General features: G+C 43.8%; 1 protein-coding gene across 2 annotated transcripts in view; it reads left to right on the top strand.

The window, feature by feature from the left end:
- Window positions 1–13937, top strand: part of FRMPD2 (FERM and PDZ domain containing 2) — a 106222-nt gene extending 92285 nt beyond the window's left edge. The window contains exons 28-30 of one of the 2 annotated variants that reach the window (XM_055425962.2): window positions 2644–2975; window positions 6961–7239; window positions 9905–13937. In XM_055425962.2, coding sequence (XP_055281937.2) covers window positions 2644–2975; window positions 6961–7239; window positions 9905–9908 — 615 coding nt within the window. In that variant the 3' untranslated portion in view covers window positions 9909–13937. Of the gene's footprint in view, window positions 1–2643; window positions 2976–6960; window positions 7240–9708; window positions 9871–9904 lie in introns of those variants that run through there. The other variant, XM_088842084.1, reaches the window with a different exon arrangement.
- Window positions 13938–21556: the final 7619 nt, after the last annotated feature.

Genomic DNA, 21556 nt, shown 5'->3' with positions numbered 1-21556 from the left:
GGGCTTCGGTTCAGTTCAGTCTCTCAGTTGTATCCGACTCTTTGTGACCCCATGGACTGCAGCACACCAGGCTTCCCTGTTGTGGGGCTTGACCAGTCTAAATTCTGTGCAATAGGCTGGCTGACTGGAAATCTAGCAGAGAGTTGATGTCACAGTGTGAATCTTAAGGCAGTCTGGAGGCAGGACTCGTTTTTTCTTGGCGATCTCAGTCATTTTTCTCCTAAGGCCTTCAACTGACAGAATGAAGCTCTCTCACATTATAGAAGGTTATTTGTGTCACTCAAAGTCTACTGATCTATAGACAACTCTCTCATTTAAAAAGTACCTTTAGAGTCACATCTAGATTTGTATTTGAACAAATATCTGGGTACTATGGCCAAGCTAGGTTGACACTTAGCGTTACCCATCACATTGCCACCTGTTGAGTCTCCAGGACACAGAGTCTGTGATAGAGACTGGAGTGCAGGAGGTGTATGGGGACAGCTCTTGGGAACACCCTTGCAAAGGTGAGAGAAGCAGGGCTGGGCAGAAGGGGAAGTGAATGAGCTTCAGCTGCAATAAGGGCTTCAGCTGACCCCCAAAGGGTACTCTAAAGCGGCGATGGCCCCTCAGAGCTGTCCTTAACTGCAACAAAAGAGCCTGTACCTTTGCTATCTGCACCAAACAGCACCGGGGTATGAGCTGCCCAAGGGAGGGGCCTACCTTTGGCTGAGGCAGTTCCCTTAAGCTGAACACAATTCCTGGGGATGGGCTTGCTGTGAGCCTCATTCGTGGAGGAGGTCTGCGTGGACACCTGGAATCATCTGTACCTGCTCTGTTTGCTGCAAGGACCTTGGACACTTGCCTAACTTCTCTGAGTCTCATGATTCCTCATCTGAGACGTGGATAAGCTGTGTATAAAATCAGTCACTTATCACTGAGGGTGACAGTTGGTGGAGACCTCACAGGGACTTGGTGACCCACGTATTCTTGATACTTGGACTCTAAAAGGTCATTTTATACCAACTTTGGTGAGACAAGAGCTATAGGGAGGAAATCAGACAGCTGCTAGTTTGGAAAGGAAGGTAGACGATAGCAATTATGTTAAGCAAGGGAATAGGGTGGGAGAGGGTCAGATTTCACACACTCAAAGACCATCAGGCCAAGGGGCTGGTACCCTGTGTTTTTGTTCAGATATCTGGTAAATGCCAAGGAAAGAGTTTTCCTGTCCTGGAGGAGAGCTTCTACCAGAGAACCCAGAAGTGTCCAATGGAGAGGGTTTGAGGCGAGGAATGGTGGGCATGCTTCTTCTCTCCTCATACCTGAGGGCCACATGGAAGAAGAATTTTCATTCATTCACTTGGCTCCAGAGGTCTGATTGAAGACCAAGGAAGGGAGACTTTAGTTTAGAACTAGAACAGTTACGAGAAGGAGGCAGCTATGCAAACATCTGAAGTTAGGTCATTTTAGGCAGAAGGAATACCAAGTGCAAACACTCTGAGATAGGAATGACCTAGATTTTTGAAGGACACAAAGATAAGGATTGTGCCTGGACAGTAGCTAATGAAGGGAACTGTGGAAGGGGAGGAGTTGTAGAGGGGGTTGGGAACCGCATCATGTAGGGCTTGTAGGTTTTGGTAATGTGCTGATTCCATCCTGGCTGCTGTGGGAAGCCACTGGACTGGGGAGGTGGAAGGAGGAAGGGTGAAGCAGAAATGTGGCCTCATCTGGTCCACACTTTGGAGAGGTCACTTAGGTTGCTGGAGAGATGGAGTGGAGCAGGTAATCTGGCAGTGAGTCAGGTAACATATTGTGTCTTAGACTCGGGCTGTAGCCAGATAGCTGTAAGAAGGAGTCAGATTTAGGATACTCTGGGAGGTAGAGCCCGTGGGATGATTTTTGGATCAGACATTGGTGTGAAGACTGGGAGTAGAGTTGGCTCAAGTAACTGAAAGAATGGTGGTGCCACTTACCAAGATAGGACGTGCTTGGAGGGAGCAGTTTAAGGTACGTGGAAAGAAGCAGTAGTTCTTGATGGCATGTACACAAATATTTATAGAGCATTCAATGGAGATATCTGCTAGGACTGGAAAATGTGAATTCGAAATTACCAGCAAATAATGCCACTGAAAGCTATAAATTTTATGAGATCATCTCAGGGAGGAATACAATAAAAGTCAAGAAGAGGGCTGAGAAGTGAGCAATGTGGCACCCCAACATTGAGTAGCCTGGTCCAAGGAAATGAGATAACGCATGGGACTGAGAAGGAGCCTGGAGGTGATTCAGATAAGGGTGGAGCTTGGGGTAAACTCAGTGTTTAAGTAGCGTAACTGAGTAAAGGACATTCCCAAGAAGGAGGAGGGTCCAATTATGCTGGACATTGCTGAGAGTTAGAGATGAAGACAGAGAATTATCTTTTGGCTTTGGAAAGATGTAGGTAACTAGAGATCCTAATTAGATATCTTTCAGTTGAGTGATGGAGACAGAAGCCTGGTTTGGGTGGGTGCAAGGAAGAAGAGTTGGACACAGAAATAGCAAGTCTAGGCACTCATTTGAAGAGCACAGAAAAGGGGTGGATTGGTACCAACTGTGGTACCAACTGGTACGGAAACAATATTTAGGTTTTGCTCAATGTGCAATAATCCATAGTATTTCTTTCAATAGACACCTGTGCTTGCAGCAGACAAAGAATTCACCAGGGAAACATGCACTGACTTGGAGCAGAGCCCCAACCTGGATCAAGAGGACAGTCGGAGGGACAGTGCCTCCCCAGACACTGGGGAAGGCTTGGGTCTCTGGCCAGAGTCTTTCCAACAGGCTACCCAAAAGGCACAATGGGACCAAGACATAGAGAGACCCTGGGCCACTTCCTTGACTGGTCCTCGGGATTCCTTCCCTCATTTATGCAGACTTCACCAAGAAATGGAGGCTACCTCTTTGGAGAAGGATTTGAGGCAAAACTGTGATTCAGTTTGTGATATCAGGAGACTTGGAAGGTAAGGCTCAGTCCATTTGCAGACACATTGTAAATTGTATGCATGTCATTACTAGAAATTACAAGCAAGCAATTAATAACTTGGCTCAGATGCTTGCTGGGCCAGGAGGGTTCTGAGGGGAGAATAAAACAAGAGAAACATGAAATCTGGAGCTGTGGTAATCACAACTTGTGAGATTTTGGGAAAGCAAACCCCACTCAGAGGTCCTCCAGTATCCTTGGAGACCACACATGGCAGTCCTTGGGATTTCTTCCTCACATACAAACCTTTGTTCTGCATCCCTTATGGCCTCTTGAAGCTTTGTGATAAGAAAGTTTCCCTTGTGTGCATCATCATTTCTATAGCTAATATGATGCTTTATATCAACAAAAGCTAAAAAAAAAATACTACATCTTCAAAACCAGACTGAAACCTTCATTTAAAAAAAAAAGATTTATTTATTCAATAGTATTTTTTTGGCTGTGGTGGATCTTTGTTGCTGTTCGCAGGCTTCCTCTATTTGCAGTGAGGCAGGGGCTACTCTTTCCTGCAGTGTGCAGAGCTTCTCATTGCAGTGGCTTCTCTTGATGCAGAGCACAGGCTCTGGACACTCGGGTTTCAGTAGTTGCAGTACATGGGTTTAGTAGTAGCAGCTCACAGGCTCTAGAGTGCTGGCTTGTAGTTGTGGTGCCTGAGTTTATTACTCTGAGGCATGTGGGATCTTCCTGTATTAGGGATCAAACAGGTGTCCCTTGCACGGCAAGACAGATTCTTAACCACTGGACCACGAGGGAAGCCCTGTAATGTTCATTTTAATAGCCGTTTGTTTTTAACTTAGTCTGCATTTTTGTGCTCATCCACCCCTGAATATTTCTACTTCTCAGTCCTGTTCTGATGGAAAACAAACTCATTCAGTTTGATGAGTATTGACTACACATACCCAAGGTGCTTGGAAACCTGTTAGGAGCCAAGAGAAGGGTACAGATATAGACAGAGGGTATGCTATCGCTCCGAGGCATGTTGTTAGTTAGATGCATGGGCACAAAGCAGCCAAACAACGGGGAACAGTGTTTCATGTTTGACGTCGTATAAACCCACTGACATCAAATGGCTGTTAATTGTTGGCATCCTAGAAAGCTGATAAGGGCAAATCTATAGGGACTAGTAGGTGACACAAACTAGAAAGCAGTTGGGGTAATGCAATCAGACAGGGTTTGATCTGAGACAGACAGAAGCCAGGCATGTTTCCTAGAAGCATCCAGATAGAATTTTTTTAAGTATATTGTATTGTGCCAGCCAAGCAAAATTCAACTATGTTAGCTTCTCCTCCAATAGAACCTTTGCTTGCACTTAAAGCACACATAGTTAGTGACTTCCCCCTACAGGAGGAAAAGCATGGCACATGACCAGCAATCTCTGGACACAGTTCCTCCAGCTCCTGGGTAGTGTCAGAATTAGGATTCCAAAGTGCGATTGTGGTTCTTTGTGGATCTCCCTTGAATGTCCGCAGTTTAGTTCTGAAGTGACTGCCCCGGGTAACTGCCTCTTTGTTTCTGGCATCTGTGAGTGAAGTTTTCTTTCAGTGGTTTAGATCAAAAAGATTACTGACTTCTTGATCATATAGCCTTGGTTTCAGCTCTACTACTTGCTGGCATGTCTGGAAAATTGATTTCTCTGAGCTCAAGGCTTCTCAAGTGTTAATGAAGACCTCGGTAACTCCAAAGTGTGTGTGGCCTTGAAAAGAAATAATACGTGCTAAGTGCTAGCCCAGAGCCTGGCACACAGCAAGAACTCAACACAAGTCAGTTTTCCTTCTCTTTCCTGAGACATTTCCAGCTAAAGACAGATCCCAATCAATTGAAATTCCCAGCAAACTGCCAGATCTTACTATCTACCAGGTGGTTACTTCCTACAGCCAAGTGGCTGCCAGCACCCTTGCAAACCCAGAGTGTTCATGGAGAAGATGAAATTCCACTTTTCTTGCCCTATTCTCTTCTTTTACCACACTGGACACATAGTACTGCCATATAGTAGTAGGTCTCTGTAAAACATGTAAGAAAGCAATACAATATTTGACTTCCTGTGCTTCTTCTTGCTTCACCTCTCTTTTCCCACATCCACAAGCAAACCCCAGGTCAGAGCTCCAAGAGCAGTTGGGAGCTTGGGTGGAAGGGTGGAATGAAAGGCAGTGATTCTTCCTGAGGTAAGAATGTCACCAGAATGGCCAGAATGTCACCCTGGAGATCACCAACCCTTCTCCAGACACCCAGCAGCTTTGCCTCTTACCTCTCAGGCTGATGGCCTCCCTGGATCTCTCTCCTGGTGGGGCCAGTAGCTAGAGCCCCAAATCCAATCTGGAGAGCGTGGAGATTATTAGAAAGATTGGAGGAGCGCAGTCATGGGAGGTGAAGTGTGGACAGCCAGGCATTGCCCTGTTGTCACCCGCTTCTTGGCAGGGAAGGTGGGACAGGTTGGCTGCTGAGGGGTTGGGGGAGGGGAACAGAGTGGGCCTGGGCACGAGGCTGGATTTCCTGTCCTTTGGTAGAGCTTCCTTGATGTTCCCTCCCTATATTTACAAAGAAACACATTTTTCTACACAATTTGGTCGAGCAGTTTAAGATTTTAAACCATTTTTTTCCTTAAAGTGCTTAGAGATTTTAAAATATTTTCTTAAAGTGAATGTCCTACAGAATATAGTCCCTTTTTAAGCACATGAGTGTGTGCATATTTACATGAAATGCACATTTACTTAAACCCTGCATCTCTCATGAGAAGAAAAGATGTCTCTTTGACAGCAAAACTCAGGTTGAGACAGCTACTCTGGCTCTACTGGAAGGAGGGCCACCTGTGTGGGTGTTTGGGAGCTCTTGGCTATAGGGAGTTGCCAGCGCTGATTTTAAGGGAAAGACATATTGCAGGAAAGGGAATGGGAGGGCAGGGGATACTGACAAAACAAACCTGTTGATATGGGGGTGGGTAAGGAGGCTGATAAACAAGGACTTGTGTATTTGGTACAAAGATCAACCTGTCTGCATTTCTTTTAGATTTTCCTACTCATCTTCTCTAACCAGACTCTCTACAGATATTTTCTGAGTACCTTCTTTGCATGTTGGAAGCCTTGTGCAAAATGCTCTGTCATCTTCATGAACTGCTCTTTCTAATCAAAAAGGAGTGTATGGTGACCTTTGGAAGCTCCTGGAAGCCTTATTCTTTCACCATTGCTTCTGCATCTTCGTCACCAGACAATGAGCTCGCCGTTCATCTGTTTCCTATGTCACACAGGGATAAATGTCACTCCAGCTAGCTGCCTCTCCAAATAAGCACTTTTGCAATGTTCAGAAAAGGACCTGGTATTTGCACAAAGTGCTTTGAAGGTCACCTGCTTGAGTTGTTTTGAGCCTTTTGATTTGGCCCTTTCCATTTAATTCCTCTTTTGAAAGAACTATAATCATAGTAGTAATCATGGCCTCCTCCATTCACTGATAACTTACCCTGTACCAGGAGCCATGGATGGCTGTATCAGAATTATTTAACTTAAGCATTCCAACACTCCTATGAGTTTCTTGACCTTCCCATTTTTTCAGATGAAAAAACTGAGGCTCTAGAGAAGTTAATAAACTTGCCTGAGGTCTGACTGTCTTCCCACATGAAGCATGGGTCAGAGCTCTGCTTTTGATCCATGTCCTCTGGTGAGTCCCCCCACCATCTCCTGGACTCAGTAAGGAGCTCGCCCACTCTTATAACAGTCTGTACAGCAGCATTAACTACCTGATTGTAACATCTGTTCATTGCTCACTCTTCCCATTAAATCACGGACTCCTCAAGGTCAAGGGCTTTGCCCTGTTCACTGTTCACCTCCTGGCCCCAGAGGAGTTTCTGGCAGGAACTGTTTGAAGCCTGGCTGGCTTGCCTGTGACATGTCATGACCAATATCCTGAAGGCAAGGGAAGGTGGGGAGTGGGATTTGTGATCAACCCTGGAAGACACATGGATTTCTGTTTTCTAGTCCTGAACTGTACAGTGATAATGAGGAACGGGACATGTACCATCCACCTGGAACCCCTTCTCCTACCTCGGAGGATGAAGCATATCTTACTGTCAACCTTTCATTCAACCAGCTACCCTGTGGAGAATGTTTGGAGGCAGATTCGGGGCCCATTCCCTTACCACAGTTCTCTTCCTGGGGTACTGTCTCACAGTCTTTGCCTCTGGAAGTGTCCCATGACAGTGAGAGTGAGTGGGAAGACCTTGAGGAGGCCAAGGACCCAGATGACGGCACCCTCAGGTGGGTAGCACTCTGGGTGGAATGAGACTGGGCTAAATTCTTCTAGAGGGAGTCAGTGTCTCTACTTTGGCTGGGTGATGGTCCGTGGGCATTACAGCATTCCCCTTGCATCCCCTCTGGGGTCACACCTCTTCATGATACTTATCATATTTCATGTTCCAAAGTGACAACCCTATGCCCTGACATATCACCCTATACTGATGACACATTCAGAAGTTTCCCAGGGTCGTTAGTAAGTAAGTGATGGAGTCAGAACTCAGCCCCAGGTCTCCCACTTCATGGACCCCCTGCTCAGTGCTCTCCTCTGCTGCTCTAGCATGTGGTTAGGCCCACTATCTCTCCTCAGCTCTCTCTCAGTGGGTTACTTCGTGTGCTTCTGCCTTCCCGTGGGCTAAATGTATTTCAGAGAAGAGTCTTGGTGACATGTGATGTGGCTCTTCTCAATAGCCCCTGTGGTTTTAACACAGTGAGCTCTTTCTTGACCATGAAAGCCAAACTGTCCACACAAGGTGCTACCAGAAGCTGGGATGACCAGGCTGGAGTCAGATCAGACCGATGAAGACACGGGAGGAGTAAGTGTCACAAAACTGTCAGACTGCAAGTAGAGAGGGTTAAACTCTTGAATTCTGTTCATGTGCCGACAACCCAGGTAGTTCCAGTATTTGAAAAATGCTGAATGTTCAAGAAGCTTTCGCATCAACACATTTTCATGACACACTGAAACTTACCAAGGCATTGGCTGTGAAGATTTAGGTATAATTGAAACACACTCTTTCACTTTCATTTATATTGTGTCCCAGCTACATTTTCATCACAAATGATTGAACTGGACTCTCAAAGGACAGTGGCAGGCAAGCTGATAAGGTGGGTGGATATTTGAAATTCAAATATGACAAATGGGCTGGTTCTTATCTGAAATAGGAAGCAATGCGTTAATAGAAAGGATGACATGGAGGCTTTGAAGACCCTGCATGCCATTTATAGGAAAGTTGGACACTCTGGCAACTTTAGGAGTGATGCATTACGGGTTCACAAAAGTGTATAGCAAGCAGAGAGCAGCTTATATGTGGAGGGCAATCTTCCCACAAGGGGCTCCTCAGGGCCAGGGAGCTAAAAGAAAGTAGGGTAAGCAATGGGATCCATGGAGTAACAGTTAAGGACCGAAAGTGTCAGTACTTATGAAATGTCCTAGGAGATCTGCAGCGCCCTGAAGGGAAGAGGCAGAGATCAGAGTCATGAGAGCATGGCTCCAAACTAGGCTCTGCCACTCACTGACTAAATGACCTGCAGCAAGTGACTTTTAAACCATCTAGTGAAGTGAAATGAAATGAAGTGAAAGTCACTCAGTCATGTCCAACTCTTTGCAACCGCGTGGACTGTATAGTCCATGGAATTCTCTAGGCCAGAATACTGGAGTGGGTAGTCTTTCCCTTCTCTAGGGGATCTTCCCAACCCAGGGATCGAACCCAGGTCTCCTGCATTGCAGGTGGATTCTTTACCAGCTAAGCCACAAGGGAAGCCCCTTTAAACCCTTTAAGATGGAGCTAACTGACTGCCACATGGAGATAATGAAATCCACCTCATGCTGTTCCTGGGAGAGTTAGATGACAATTTGAGTCACGTGTTTCACAGACTGTGTGGCATGTAGTAAGAACTCAAAAAGTGCTAGCTACTTTAAATCATAAATCATAAAGGAGGAAATTACAGCAGTGAGATGATGCAACCTTATTCATGCATTCAATACACTGTCTTTCTTTATTCCCTTGTAGACAAAGAACTTGTGCCCGAGCATGGGGTATGAGGTGGGGTGAGGAGAAGCACTGGTTTATGGCAGAGATGTCAAGATTCAGGGTGGACTGAATAGCCCTCAGATGGACGATAGCTTGGGATTTAGTTAAGCTGAGTTCTGTCATGGTCACTTACTCTCCCTGCTGACAGAAGGTGGGCCTATGGGTGGTGAGTGCTCAAAGTGTGAGTTCCCAGCCTGGGCTCCAAGGAGCTGCCCACAGATGTGCTTCGAGGCAGGTGGGGAGCTCTACAGTTAGAATGTTGACTTGCTGCATCTTTTGGAAAAAGTAACTTCTAATGTTCTCCAAGTTCTCCAGGAGAATAAATCTCCCAAAGGTTAAGGGCCTCTGTTGTACACATTTTCTCTCTCATCCTGGAAGTACAGAGAAATTTTGGAGGGTATAATGGGACTTTGCTTATGGATGGAGTCATGCATCCTTTAAAATTGTGTAACAAATTATTTTATTTGGTTCTATTAGATATTAAGACAGTAATAGTATATAGGTTCTTTCTATAAATGACTTAATTGAATCTTCAACTTTGAGTGGTATTCTTATTTCTCTTTTTTAAACGGAGCTTAGAAGGTTTATTTAATTTGTCTGAGATCATGCAGCTATGAGGGGCAGATTCACACCACTGCTGTCTGATTACCCTTTTGGTGCATTTTTACATTTCCCCTAGAATGTGCCTGTCCATGTGGACTTGTATAACACACACGCCTTTCCATCACATGTCAGGCGTCCTCCTGCTTCTCTCTTCTGAGACTAAAACAACCACTGCTGTCCAGTAAGATTAAAAAGACAATTGAACTGTTCTGTTTAGGGAAGGCTGCAGGCCAAATGGCAAAGCAACCCAATAAAAGCTGCTATTGTTTTAGGTGAACAGAAAAAGTGGGACAATCTCCAGATGTAGAACCCGAGGGTTTCTGCCTGGACATCCTTCTGACCCTGATCACATGGAAGAGCCTCAGATGTTGGTTTAAAGAATGTACCCACATACTACAATCAGGAAGGAGGTCAGCGGGTCTCTGAGAAGGTGACCTGGGATGGAAGATCTGGCCCACTTAAGAAGTAACTTCAAAAAAAAAACAAAACACCAAACCATGCATGTCACTTCTGAAACTCAATTTTTGAATAGTGATTGTGACCCTCTTTAGTTCTGGGGTTTATGTTGAATAAAGCTCTGTGTGTGTGTGTGTGTGTGTGTGTGTGTGCGCATGCAGGTGCATACACGTGCCCCTGCGAACTCAAAACGGGACTTCCTCTGGTGAAAGAATTTGAGGATCAACCTCTCACATCAAGATAAACCAGTAAAGGGTAAGTTCTCATTGTACCGTAAGTGTGCCCTGGTCACACTTTATGGGACGCATGCTTTGTTGCAGCTGGTACTTTTGGGTTCTCCATTAGCTGAAGGAATTTCCATGGTATTCAAAGTGCCCCCAGATCCCTTGAAGGAATCTGATGAGAGACTTGACTCAAAGGCCATGGGAGTAATATGTTTTGTTATCTATGTTTTTCCCCATGCAATTCCAAATGGTTATACATTCTTTTAAGAACAATTTCCTTTTGGGGCTCTGATTCTAAAAATTATAGGAAAGAAAAATAAGATGGGACCCTCTAAGGAAAAAGGAAGAGTGAAATGGCAGATCCACTATTACCAGATAGCCACTACCATAGCAAAAACTAAAATCCTAAAACTTGGAGCTGTCAGGTGCACAAAAGAAACAGACTTGGTGGACCACAGTGTGAGCCCGGGAACACTGAGTGCTATATAACAGGAGACTTACGGCTGTAGTGCCTCAATGTGGGGGAGAAGCAAGCTTCATGGGTAGAACTGAGATAGCTGGAAAAGATGACTTAGATTCCAGATTCACTTCATCTACTAAAATTACATACAGTGATTAAAAAAAAAGCATAGGAAAACTGGTGGAAAATAGACTCTGGTTTTATCACATCCACAGAGGCATAGTAGCTTTCTCTGGTAGCCCGCAATAGACAAAGCATATAACAAACAAGAATTACAAAGTTGACAATATTGGAAAAGTTAAAACTTCCATTTAGTAACAATGACAAAATTAATGTAAAAATAGGAGCAGTGGATAGGGAAAACATTTACATAATTGTGAATACAGATTAATATCTATACTACTTAGAAAGGTCATTATAATTTATAATAGAGTAATAAAGTATTTAAATAGACAATGTATATGATAAAAATACAAACAGTAGACACATTCTAATAAAAAATAATGAATGCCAATATATATATTTGCATCTACCACATTTGCAAAATTTAAAAAATACTATCCAATTTTGGCAAAATTTTGATGAATTTGGTATTCTCAGAAATATCAAAAGCCATAAAGATACTTATGCCCAATGACCTAACAATGATATTCCTGAGAATTTATCCCAAAGAAATAATTCAGAATAAGAAAATACCTGTTTAAGATGTTTGTCTCATTATTCTTGATTCAAACAGCAAACTACAAATGGTTGGAATGCCTTAGAATATATCAGTAATAATATTAAAAAGTTATTTTTGGTAAAAAAAGAATAGAATAGAAATGGTAATAGAATAAAATATGGCAATACTAAAGACAACATGGTGAAAAAGAGCAGTTCTAGTATATTAGCACTATTGAATATTATGCAGCCAAGAAAACAATTAAAATAAATACTGAAAAGTCACAATTTAGGAAAATGTTTGACATAATAACTCCAAATTGTATGCTAGTTGAATAAAAAGCAACAGAAAAGCGTGTATGCACACAGAGGAATACAATGAAGAGCAGGGAGGGTGAACAAATGGAATATTAGTAGAAATTGCCCAGTGTTTGGAAAAATTCCTTTACTTTTATATGTTTATCACTTAAATAATGAATTTTACACTGAAAATAAAAAAATTGAAACAGCAGAGAGAAAGAACAAACAAAAACAATGACAAAGGTTTAAAGAAGCCTGTGCTTGAAAATTTAATTTATGAGCTCTTCTCTATGTACTTTTATTTCTAATTTCCTATTTTCTTTCTAAGAGAAGGGATTCCCTGGTGACTCAGAAGGTAAACAGTCTGCCTGTAATGCAGGAGACCCGGGTTCAATCAGGAAGATCCCCTGGAGAAGGAAATAGCAACCCACTCCAGTATTCTTGCCTGGAAAATCCCATGGACGGAAGAGCCTGGCCAACTACAGTCCATGGGTCACAAAGAGTCGGACACGACTGAGTGACTTTGCTTTCACTTTCTTTTATAATAGAAAAGTCTGATAGGTTATTTGGAAAGAAGTTTACAGGCATCTGAGCAGTCTTGTTTCCAACGCTCTCGGGGCTGGAGTTAGCTCCCTTAGGGCTCTATTGCACAGTTTCAGGGCCTCAAGGTTAGGGGATTAATCAAGTAGGCAATGCAGTGAATAAATAACCGTATTTACAATTTTACAACTGCTTGCAGTCCTCTGAACTCTGGTTTCTTATTTTCTCTTTGGAAAAGAAATGGGTGGCTACAGTTTCAAAATGAATCTAATCTTTCTCCTTATAGGAAAGGACCTTCCCCCTCCCTCCAGGGCTGTTTACTCATTTTGGGCCATATTTCTTGAAGGATTTGTTCATTTGCTTTAAGTGAACTTGATTTCAGCTGCCACTTCCTTTGTTTCAAGGCAAATATCAAAAAGAACAGTGTGGTCCTAAGGGACTCAGCTCATTGCCTGCAAACTGCTTCCATGTCTACTTTCTGTATTTTATGTTCTCAAACCTGACTGGACCTGAGAAGCAATTATAGAGAGTGTTAAAAATAGAGGTCCACTGGCCTCAACCCTGGAGAATCTGAACCAGCAGGGTTGGCTGAGGTGAAACCCAGAAATCAATAGTTTTACTAATGTCAGCAGAGGATTGTATGTGTGGCCAAATTTGGGAACCACTGATGCAAGCTTTTCAAGATTTTGCCAGGCTCTCCCATCCTTCCTTTCTGCCAAAAATATTTATTAAGCCTCTAGTATCTGCCAGCACACTATTTGTATTAGGTTGCTCAAACATACACACATTCATCACTAAACTGCAGAGCAAAAAATGGCCTTCCCAACTCAACATAGATGTCAATTGACATCTTTACGATGTCAATTCTCCCCAAATTAATTTACAGGTCTAACATAATTCCTATCAGATTCCCAGGAAAGGATTTTGTAGACATAGATAGACTTATTCTAAAATCCATTTTATAAAGTTTATATTTTTATTTTTAAAAATGTTCTGAAAAGGTGCAAACCTTAGAACAGCTAAAATAATCTTGAAAAAGTAGACTGAAGTGAGAAGAATCACTGTACTAAATAATAAGGCTTACTTATAGCTACCATAATCAAAGTATAATCTATACTTTGTCAGTATAATCTATCAGAGGGATAAACATATAGATCAATGGGACAGAATAAAGAACCCAGAAATAACCCTGCACAAGTATTCCCAATTAATGTTTGACAAAGGTACAGAAGAAATTTAATGGGAAAAAAATGCCCTTTCAATAAATGAACATACCTAGACCAAAAAACAACAACAACAACAGACTCTTTGCGACCCCATGAATCACAGCATGCCAGGCCTCCCTGTCCATATCTTGACTGTGGTGGTGAATACACAAACTTACTCCTGTGATAAAATTATGCAGAACTTTTTCAGAACTTTTTTAAAAAATTGAAACACAGCTGATGTACAGTATTATGTATGTAAATTTTAGGTTGTATAGAACTTAAAATACACACATAAAAATGAGTACAAGTAAAACAAAAGAAGTCTGAACAAGAGGGATGGATCCCATCAATGTCAATATCCTGGTTGTGATGTTCTGCTAGTTTTGTAAGATGCTACCATTGGGGCAAACTGAGTGAAGAGTACAGGAGATCATCTGTATTGTTTCATATAACTGCATGTCAATCTACGATAATCTCAAAATAAAAAAGTTTAATTTTGAAAAGTGGTCTTCTTTACTCTGCTTCAACCATGCCATGACTGCTCATGTATTGGCAGGGCGTGTTCTATAGGAAGTTTCAGAATGACCTGAAGGTGGCCCTTCCTTCATTTGAAAAGAGGAAGGGCATTATAAACAACTGGCGAATGGCAACATCACCCAGGCCATGGAGCTGCCCTTGGAGGTATCTCAAAAAGGAATTCTTAGGGAAATTCTTAGGGAAAGCCCAGGATTTTCTCAGGACAAACAGTCAGCAGAGGGCCCTGTGTTGCATTCCAGTTGCAGAGGTGTCAGATGCTGGGTCTAGAGGGTAGAATGTGGGTGTGAATTTGGGTAAGAAAGGAAAAACTGAAGTGCCCACTTCCCATGCCTATTTCTAGCCCAAAGCAGTCCTGGCCTCAAGATAGAGAGAGCCCAAGAGTTAGATAAGAAGTCAGAGGGAGTCTTACACTGAAAAGGACTGTTCTGGGTGCTCAAAGTTATAGACCTGCCCAAGGTTTTATATGCAAGACTCCGGGGGGAAAAATGCATCTGAGCATGAGTTTGAAGGACATTAGAAAGGAACAAAGAAGTTGCCTTCTGCATGCACCCTCTTCTGTCCAGCTAATAAGATGCAGTAAGATGGTAACATCTGAATTTTTGCTGTAAAGCACAGGGCTTGGCACAGACCAAAAGGACCAAATACATGAGGCCTGAAAGGCATGCATCCAGCTCCTCTCTTAGAATTTGGCAGTGTTTGCAATTCACTTTCTGCCACATCATTATTTGACTCTTTAATAAGCAGAGCTGGAAGTAGAAGGCAGGGTATTGTGGCAGGCTCCCCTGCCAACTTAGTAACTCTCCCATCAAAGCCTAAGGACTCTCTCCTTAGTCTTGTGTGTGTGCAGGCAGAGCGGTAGACTGTTTGTTGCTCTGCAAATGGGTGAGCAACCAACTAATGGATCGATCAATCAATATTTATGGGGCATTGACCATGTGCCAGGCCCAGGAACTAGGCAGCTGGGAATCCAGAACGAGCTAAGTGCATGTCCTTCGGCTTTTTAAATAAACTAGTGTTCAGCTTCCACTGGGATTTTTATTGGCCTTGTACTTTCCACAATTTATTTTTATAGAGTCTTTTATGTGAAGTATCTCAAAGCTGAACAGAGAGAAAGAAACACACAGAAAAGGCCCCATAGCTTCTTCCAAGCTCACAGTCCCCATTGACTCACACTTGGTGGTGCTGGGTATGAAGAGCACCATCCAAAAATAAACCAGGCTGTAAAGCAGAGGTCTGTACCACGATGGAGCCTGTGGAAGGGTAGTGTGGCTGAAATGATTTTTTTTTGTTGTTGTCAGCGTTGCTTGTTCTTAATTATCTGCTCTTCCCTGGCCCCAATAAAGGTTTAGAAAACCCTGAACTTGAGCATGGGCCTTGGGGGCTGTGAAGACATGACTTTGGGTCCTGAGGTTCTGGGTGCAAGCTGTTTACTGGGATCTGGGAGGTCCTCAAGCGTTCTCTCTGATTGTGTCTGGAGACTCACAGCTTGAGATGAGTGGCCACTTGGGCAATAAATTCTTGCACTTGAAAGGAGCAGATGGGTCTCAGCTCAATGGAGAGCAGAAGTATGCCTGGCTCTCAGGGTCCATCCTGAGGGGATCTGGGTGCTCAGACCAGGAGTGCAGGAATGCAGACTGAGGTTCCAGAATCTGCATCAGCTCTGTACTGGTCACAGCTGCTACACTAGTTGAGCTTCCCCGGGGATCCACAGTGGACCTGGAACTGAGCCGAATATGAAAAGGTGGTATCTGGGGGCATCAGGGAGGGGACAACCAAGCTACTCCTCAGTCAGGCTAGAAAGGGGACCTTTCAGTAGCAAAGGAGGGACTTAAATCTTGGCCTGCAAGACTCCTTGTACTACTGGTGATAGCAAGACTGCCAAAGAATGGCAGAAATTTTGATGAAAAACTAACTTTATAATTCTTCAAAATTTTCACTGGTGAAAACAGAAGCAGCCTCTTGGATTTGTAACCACTGGGAATAGGATATGGTTTAAGAGAAAGTTGAGGGACAGGATGAGATCTGAGACCACTTCCACCAAGTGTTCATTCAGCCTCCATTCAGTGATTTCCCTATGCCATGGGTGACACTTCTCTCTGTGTTTCCCCATGATAGCCATATAATATGTAGGAACACATCAATAGAAGATTCTGGTTCATTGTGCTGCTCAGATTTGTGAAATAGTGACGGTGCCAGACTTTTGACATTAGATACTATGAGAAACAACATAAACATCAAGCAGGAGCCCATCTTTTAAGGAGGAATCCTATCCTGAGATTGGAGGTAGCCTTGGCTGCTGAGGGATGGCCAGGCCTCTGGTGGAGAGTAGGCAATTGTAGTGACTCACCAAGCAGGAAATTGACCCCTATGCCTGGACAGAGGGTGACTGCTTTTGCTCAGTCCCAGCTCAGTTCAGTGATATGGCTCTCCTGGACCAGGCTGTGGGCTAAGTGAGGCAGGTCTCATCATGCCTTAAGGGAACTAGGTTCACCAGAGTGGCTCTGGTCAGGAGCAAATGAAGAGAGATGCTCTTGTTAGGATAAAACGATTCTGGCTTGTAGTACTGATACAATGCCTGTACGTTGAATTCCCCTTACACTGACCACCCTAGCTGAAACTGTCTCACTCGATTTAGCAGCTAAATGAGCTCACATTCTGGCACAGGCTAGTGACTCCTTTTGCAATAGTCTGTCCGAAGTGCCTAAACACTACCTGCCTTATCCTGATACTGCAAACCAGCACCCTATCCTGACTCCTCTCCAATTCAGTAGTAAGTTTAGGGGCAGGTGTGAACCAGGCGATCACCCCCAGAGAACACAGTCCTCAGTGGTTCAATGGATGTGGGCATAGAGTTGCTGGCATTGGGAAGGCATATACACAGGGCAGTGGACCAGGGACCACAGGAAACCAGCCACCGCGTCCGCGGTGATCGCCGCAGTGCTTCGGAAGGCCAGCAGAGGGAAGCACTGCTAGCAGATGGCTCTGGAGCAGGGCGAGGCTCTGTGCGCAGGCCCACGGGAGCCTTCAGGATTGGATGGCACCGATCTCTCCCGGCCTGACAGCTCCCGCGTGAACCCAACTGGCAAGGGAGGGGGCTAGAGGCGGGCGGGGCAGTTGGGGCCAGGCTGGGCGGGGCAGATCCAGGTGAGGAAAGGTAGTGGGGGCCAGGTGGGACATGGGGGAGGGTAGAGGGTGCTGCTGCACAGGAGCTTGAGAGGGCAGACTTGGGACCAGCCAATGGTCTTGAGAGGAGGATGCCACTGAAGGAGTGGACTGTGGCCCCAGTCACCACAGGGAGGTCTTTTGGGCTGGATTCGGGCAGGCCCTGGGCAAAGTGAAGTCAGAGTCTGCTGAATCCTTGGGGGAAGATAGCCTGGGCAATGTGATGCCCAGCTGTGCTGTGACATGTGTCATGGGTCCTGTGTGTCACAGGTTTGGGACAGGAGTCACGTTGGTTCTGTGGTAAAGAAAGGTGTTGAACTCTCGCTGAGGAGCGTGGAACTGCTATGATTGGTAAGAAGCCATAATCGGGTCTTAGGACACAGTTTCTGCTCCCTGGGCTGGGGAAGTTTGGAGGCCAAGAGCTCCATTCTCTCCCAAGGACCAGTGAGGACTGTAAGACTTAGAAACAGAGCATTAATTCATGATTAATTCCACAGGTATTTTTGAACACCTCTTGTGTGCTAGGACTTTTCTAGATGAACAGCATCCTTGCCTTCATGGAATTATATTCCAGGTGGAAGAGAGCCACTCAAGGCTGAGTTTTGGGTTTTTGCCTTGCCTACTTTTGCCTTGCCATTTAATGAGATGGGAAATAACTGTGGGTGGATGGAATCAAAGATTGTTTTGAATATATTGAGACTCCTAATAGGTTTTTCCCCAACATACAACATATGAACAATATACTTGGAAAGAATTTTACAGTGAATATGCTTACTACCTAGACCCTACTATTAATATTTAGCTATGCTTGTTTTTCATCTCTCCATCACTCTGTCAATCAGCTGGTAGATTTTTTTTTATTGTGGTAAAACATGTGTAATATAAACCACCTGGTTGATTTTTAAGTTGGTATGTCAAATATGCCATTGGAAATTTGAGTCTAAAGACCTAGGGGATTTTAGGGCTAGAATTGGTCTTTGGAATCATTACCACGTAGGTAGTATTTAAATTAAAGGACTAGGTGAAACCACCTAGGTTGAGAGTGTACATAGAGAAGAGGAAGGGAAGTCAGAGAGAGATGGTGGCTATCCATGGTGAAATGAAAGAATAGTTTGGCAATTAAGAGGATTTTCATCATTTTAACAAGAAAAACTCTGATAGAGTAGAGGGGTCTTAAAGTCAAGTGGATGCTGATTGCAGCCGTGAAATTAAAAGACACTTACTCCTTGGAAGGAAAGTTATGACCAACCAAGATAGCATATTAAAAAGCAGAGACATTACTTTGCCAACAAAGGTCTGTCTAGTCGAGGCTATGGTTTTTCCAGTGGTCATGTATGGATGTGAGAGTTGGACTGTGAAGAAAGCTGAGCACTGAAGAATTGATGCTTTTGAACTGTGGTGTTGGAGAAGACTCTTGAGAGTCCCTTGGACTGCAGGGAGATCCAACCAGTCCATCATAAAGGAAGTTCATTGGAAGGACTGATGCTAAAGCTGAAACTCCAGTACTTTGGCCACCTCATGCGAAGAGTTGACTCACTGGAAAAGACTCTGATGCTGGGAGGGATTGGGGGCGGGAGGAGAAGGGGACGATAGAGGATGAGATGGCTGGATGGCATCACTCATCACTGACTCTGTGGACATGAGTTTGAGTGAACTCTGGGAGTTGGTGATGGACAGGGAGGCCAGGTGTGCTGTAATTCATGGGGTCACAAAGAGTTGGACGCGACTGAGCAACTGAACTGAACTGAAAGTCAAGTGGAATTTTCTTTTAAGATAGGGGAAACTAGAATATGTTTATGTGTAGTGGGATTGAATTCATAGAAAGGGAAAAATGATGCAGATGAGAAAGCAGAACATTTCAGGGGAAGTACTTGAATACCTCAGAGAGGAGACCCCAGTGCTGGTGAGCAGTTGGCTTTGAAATGAATAGGAACGTATATTCCATTGTATCTAGAGGGGAAGCTGAGGCAAGTGCAGATGCAGACAGGTGGTAGAGGCACCATCTGTCTGTGAAGGCAGCCGCTGGCTGAGAGTAAGGGCAGCAGGGGAGAGAAGAGGTGTTAGGAGATACATGTGACATAGTCCTTCTGGAGAGTGGGAAAGTGAACTAAGGGAAATGGAGTTGGATTGCTAGGCAGCACTGAGTGCCTGTTTGAGATGTGTAGTCATGAACTTAAAAGTGAGATTAAGCCCATGGGGTTGTTGGCTTCCTGTGGGTGGGAAAAGTGGTGTGAAGATTAGGTGAGGTAATACATGGAAAACGTTTAACACAGTGGCAAGCATATGGTGACTGTTAACCTGTTTGAATCCTTACTTTGTTTTTCTTTTGTTTATACAAATGTGACTGAGGAAAGTGATATTCACTACCTGAGGGGAATCTTCTCCTGTGACATATTCTCTAACCAAAGTCCGCCACAGTCTGCAGCTACAAAGTCTAGCTCCTGGTGTGGTTACATTTATACAACTTGATACTTGAGTATGTGTTTCTAAAAAGAGCCATCAGTTCAGTTCAGTTCAGTCGCTCAGTCGTGTCCGACTCTCCGCGACCCCATGAATCACAGCACGCCAGGCCTCCCTGTCCATCACCAACTCCCGGAGTACACTCAAACTCATGTCCACAGAGTCGGTGATGCCATCCAGCCATCTCATTCTCCGTCGTCCCCTTCTCCTCCCGCCCCCAACCCTTCCCAGCATCAGAGTCTTTTCCAGTGAGTCAATTCGTCGCATGAGGTGGCCAAAGTATTGCAGTTTCAGCTTTAGCATCAGTCCCTCCAATGAACATCCAGGATTGATCTCCTTTAGAATGGACTGGTTGGATCTCCTTGCAGTCCAAGGGACTCTCAAGAGTCTTCTCCAACACCACAGTTCAAATACTATAGCACATTGAGCTTTCCATTTCCAGACTAACTCATAATCTTGGACTGGAGGGGCTGGGGGTTTACCTCAGTGACAGTTTAGGATTTTGTGAATATCTTTTATTACTTGTTTTATTGGCTCTGCTGTAATGGGAATCTACAGATCTAAGATCAGCAGGAAAAATTTTCAGCTTCATAGGTTGTAATTTCTCCCTGACTGTTTGGGCTGTATTATGATACAGATAATAATAATGGCTGACACTGACAGCTCTTAAAAGTGCCGGGCACTGTTTAGAAGCACATTATATGCATAATCTTGTTGAATTGTCACCTCAACTCAACGAGGCAGGTACTATTATTATCTCTATTTTTCAGATGCAGAAGTACGCTCAGAGGGGTTAAGTAACTTGTCCTAGGTACACATGGTCTGATATCCAGTTTCTGCTGCAGACTTCAACTTTTTTTTTAAAGAACTTAGCTATCACTCATCTCTACCGTAGTAGTGGAGTAGACAAGATAATGGACTGAAGCAGGTTGACTGGATTCAGAAACTGCCACCTGCTAGCTATGTGACTTTGAGCAAAATATTTAACCTCTGTTCCTTTTTACTTTTTATCCATGAAATAAGAATAATAATAATACCTATATATAGGGTTCTTGTGAGGATCACATGAATTAATATACTTAATAAACCTAAATTAATGGCTGGTTATGTGAATACTGCACTCCTATCTGCCTGGTAGTGCAGCCATGGTGGTGGGCGTACTGACTGATTGACACCCCTAAAATAATTTTCTAAGGTTTCTCCTGCTGGATTTAGGTTGAGTTTGGAAATGCTCTTAACTCAGGGATCATCTTTGTTTTCCCTACTTTTATTACCTCTCTGAGGGAAGCAAGCATAACAGTTTTCTTCTCAGTGCAGAAAACAACTTGGATTTCATTCAGATTCATCTGACCAGTGATATTCATTTAATTTGTCCTGGCATTGCAATACCATTTAGAGGGAAATAAAGCTTGGGGAGTAATGTGATTCCATTTTGTCCTTACCAGATCAGCAGCCTCTTATAGGGATTTGGTTAGAAAGGACAATGGACTATATGACTAGTGCTGGGCACAGTGTATGGTAAATGATTGGGTCAAGGGGCATCACATGAACATGTTCTAAAAAGATCTGTAAAATCAAGACCTACTGTGATGTGTCACTTCATCTGCTGACTAAAAGCCACTGAGCAGGCATGGCACAGGAGGCCAGTGAAAGTTCTAAATGATGTTTTCTGGTGGACAACAGGGAGACTGAATGTGTGGCATAAAATAATGGTTCCCAGTGGGTCTACACCAGAATAGTTGGGGGAGTTTTATGAACTTTGCAAAATGATAGGCTTTATATTCACAAATTCTGAATCAGTAAGTCATGATGGGGTTCTGAACTCAATCTGTTTTTTAAGAGCTCCCTGAATGACTCATATGTGCAATTAGCATGGGATATCATTAATGCAAATCAGTGCTTTTCAGTCCTATGTTT

Source organism: Moschus berezovskii, chromosome 12 (assembly GCF_049115385.1).
Source record: "Moschus berezovskii isolate FMDL1 chromosome 12, NW_MosBer_1.0, whole genome shotgun sequence".
Taxonomy (NCBI): domain Eukaryota; kingdom Metazoa; phylum Chordata; class Mammalia; order Artiodactyla; family Moschidae; genus Moschus; species Moschus berezovskii.
The sequence above is the reverse complement of the archived record's forward strand: the minus strand, read 5'-3'. Positions and strand labels throughout refer to the sequence as shown.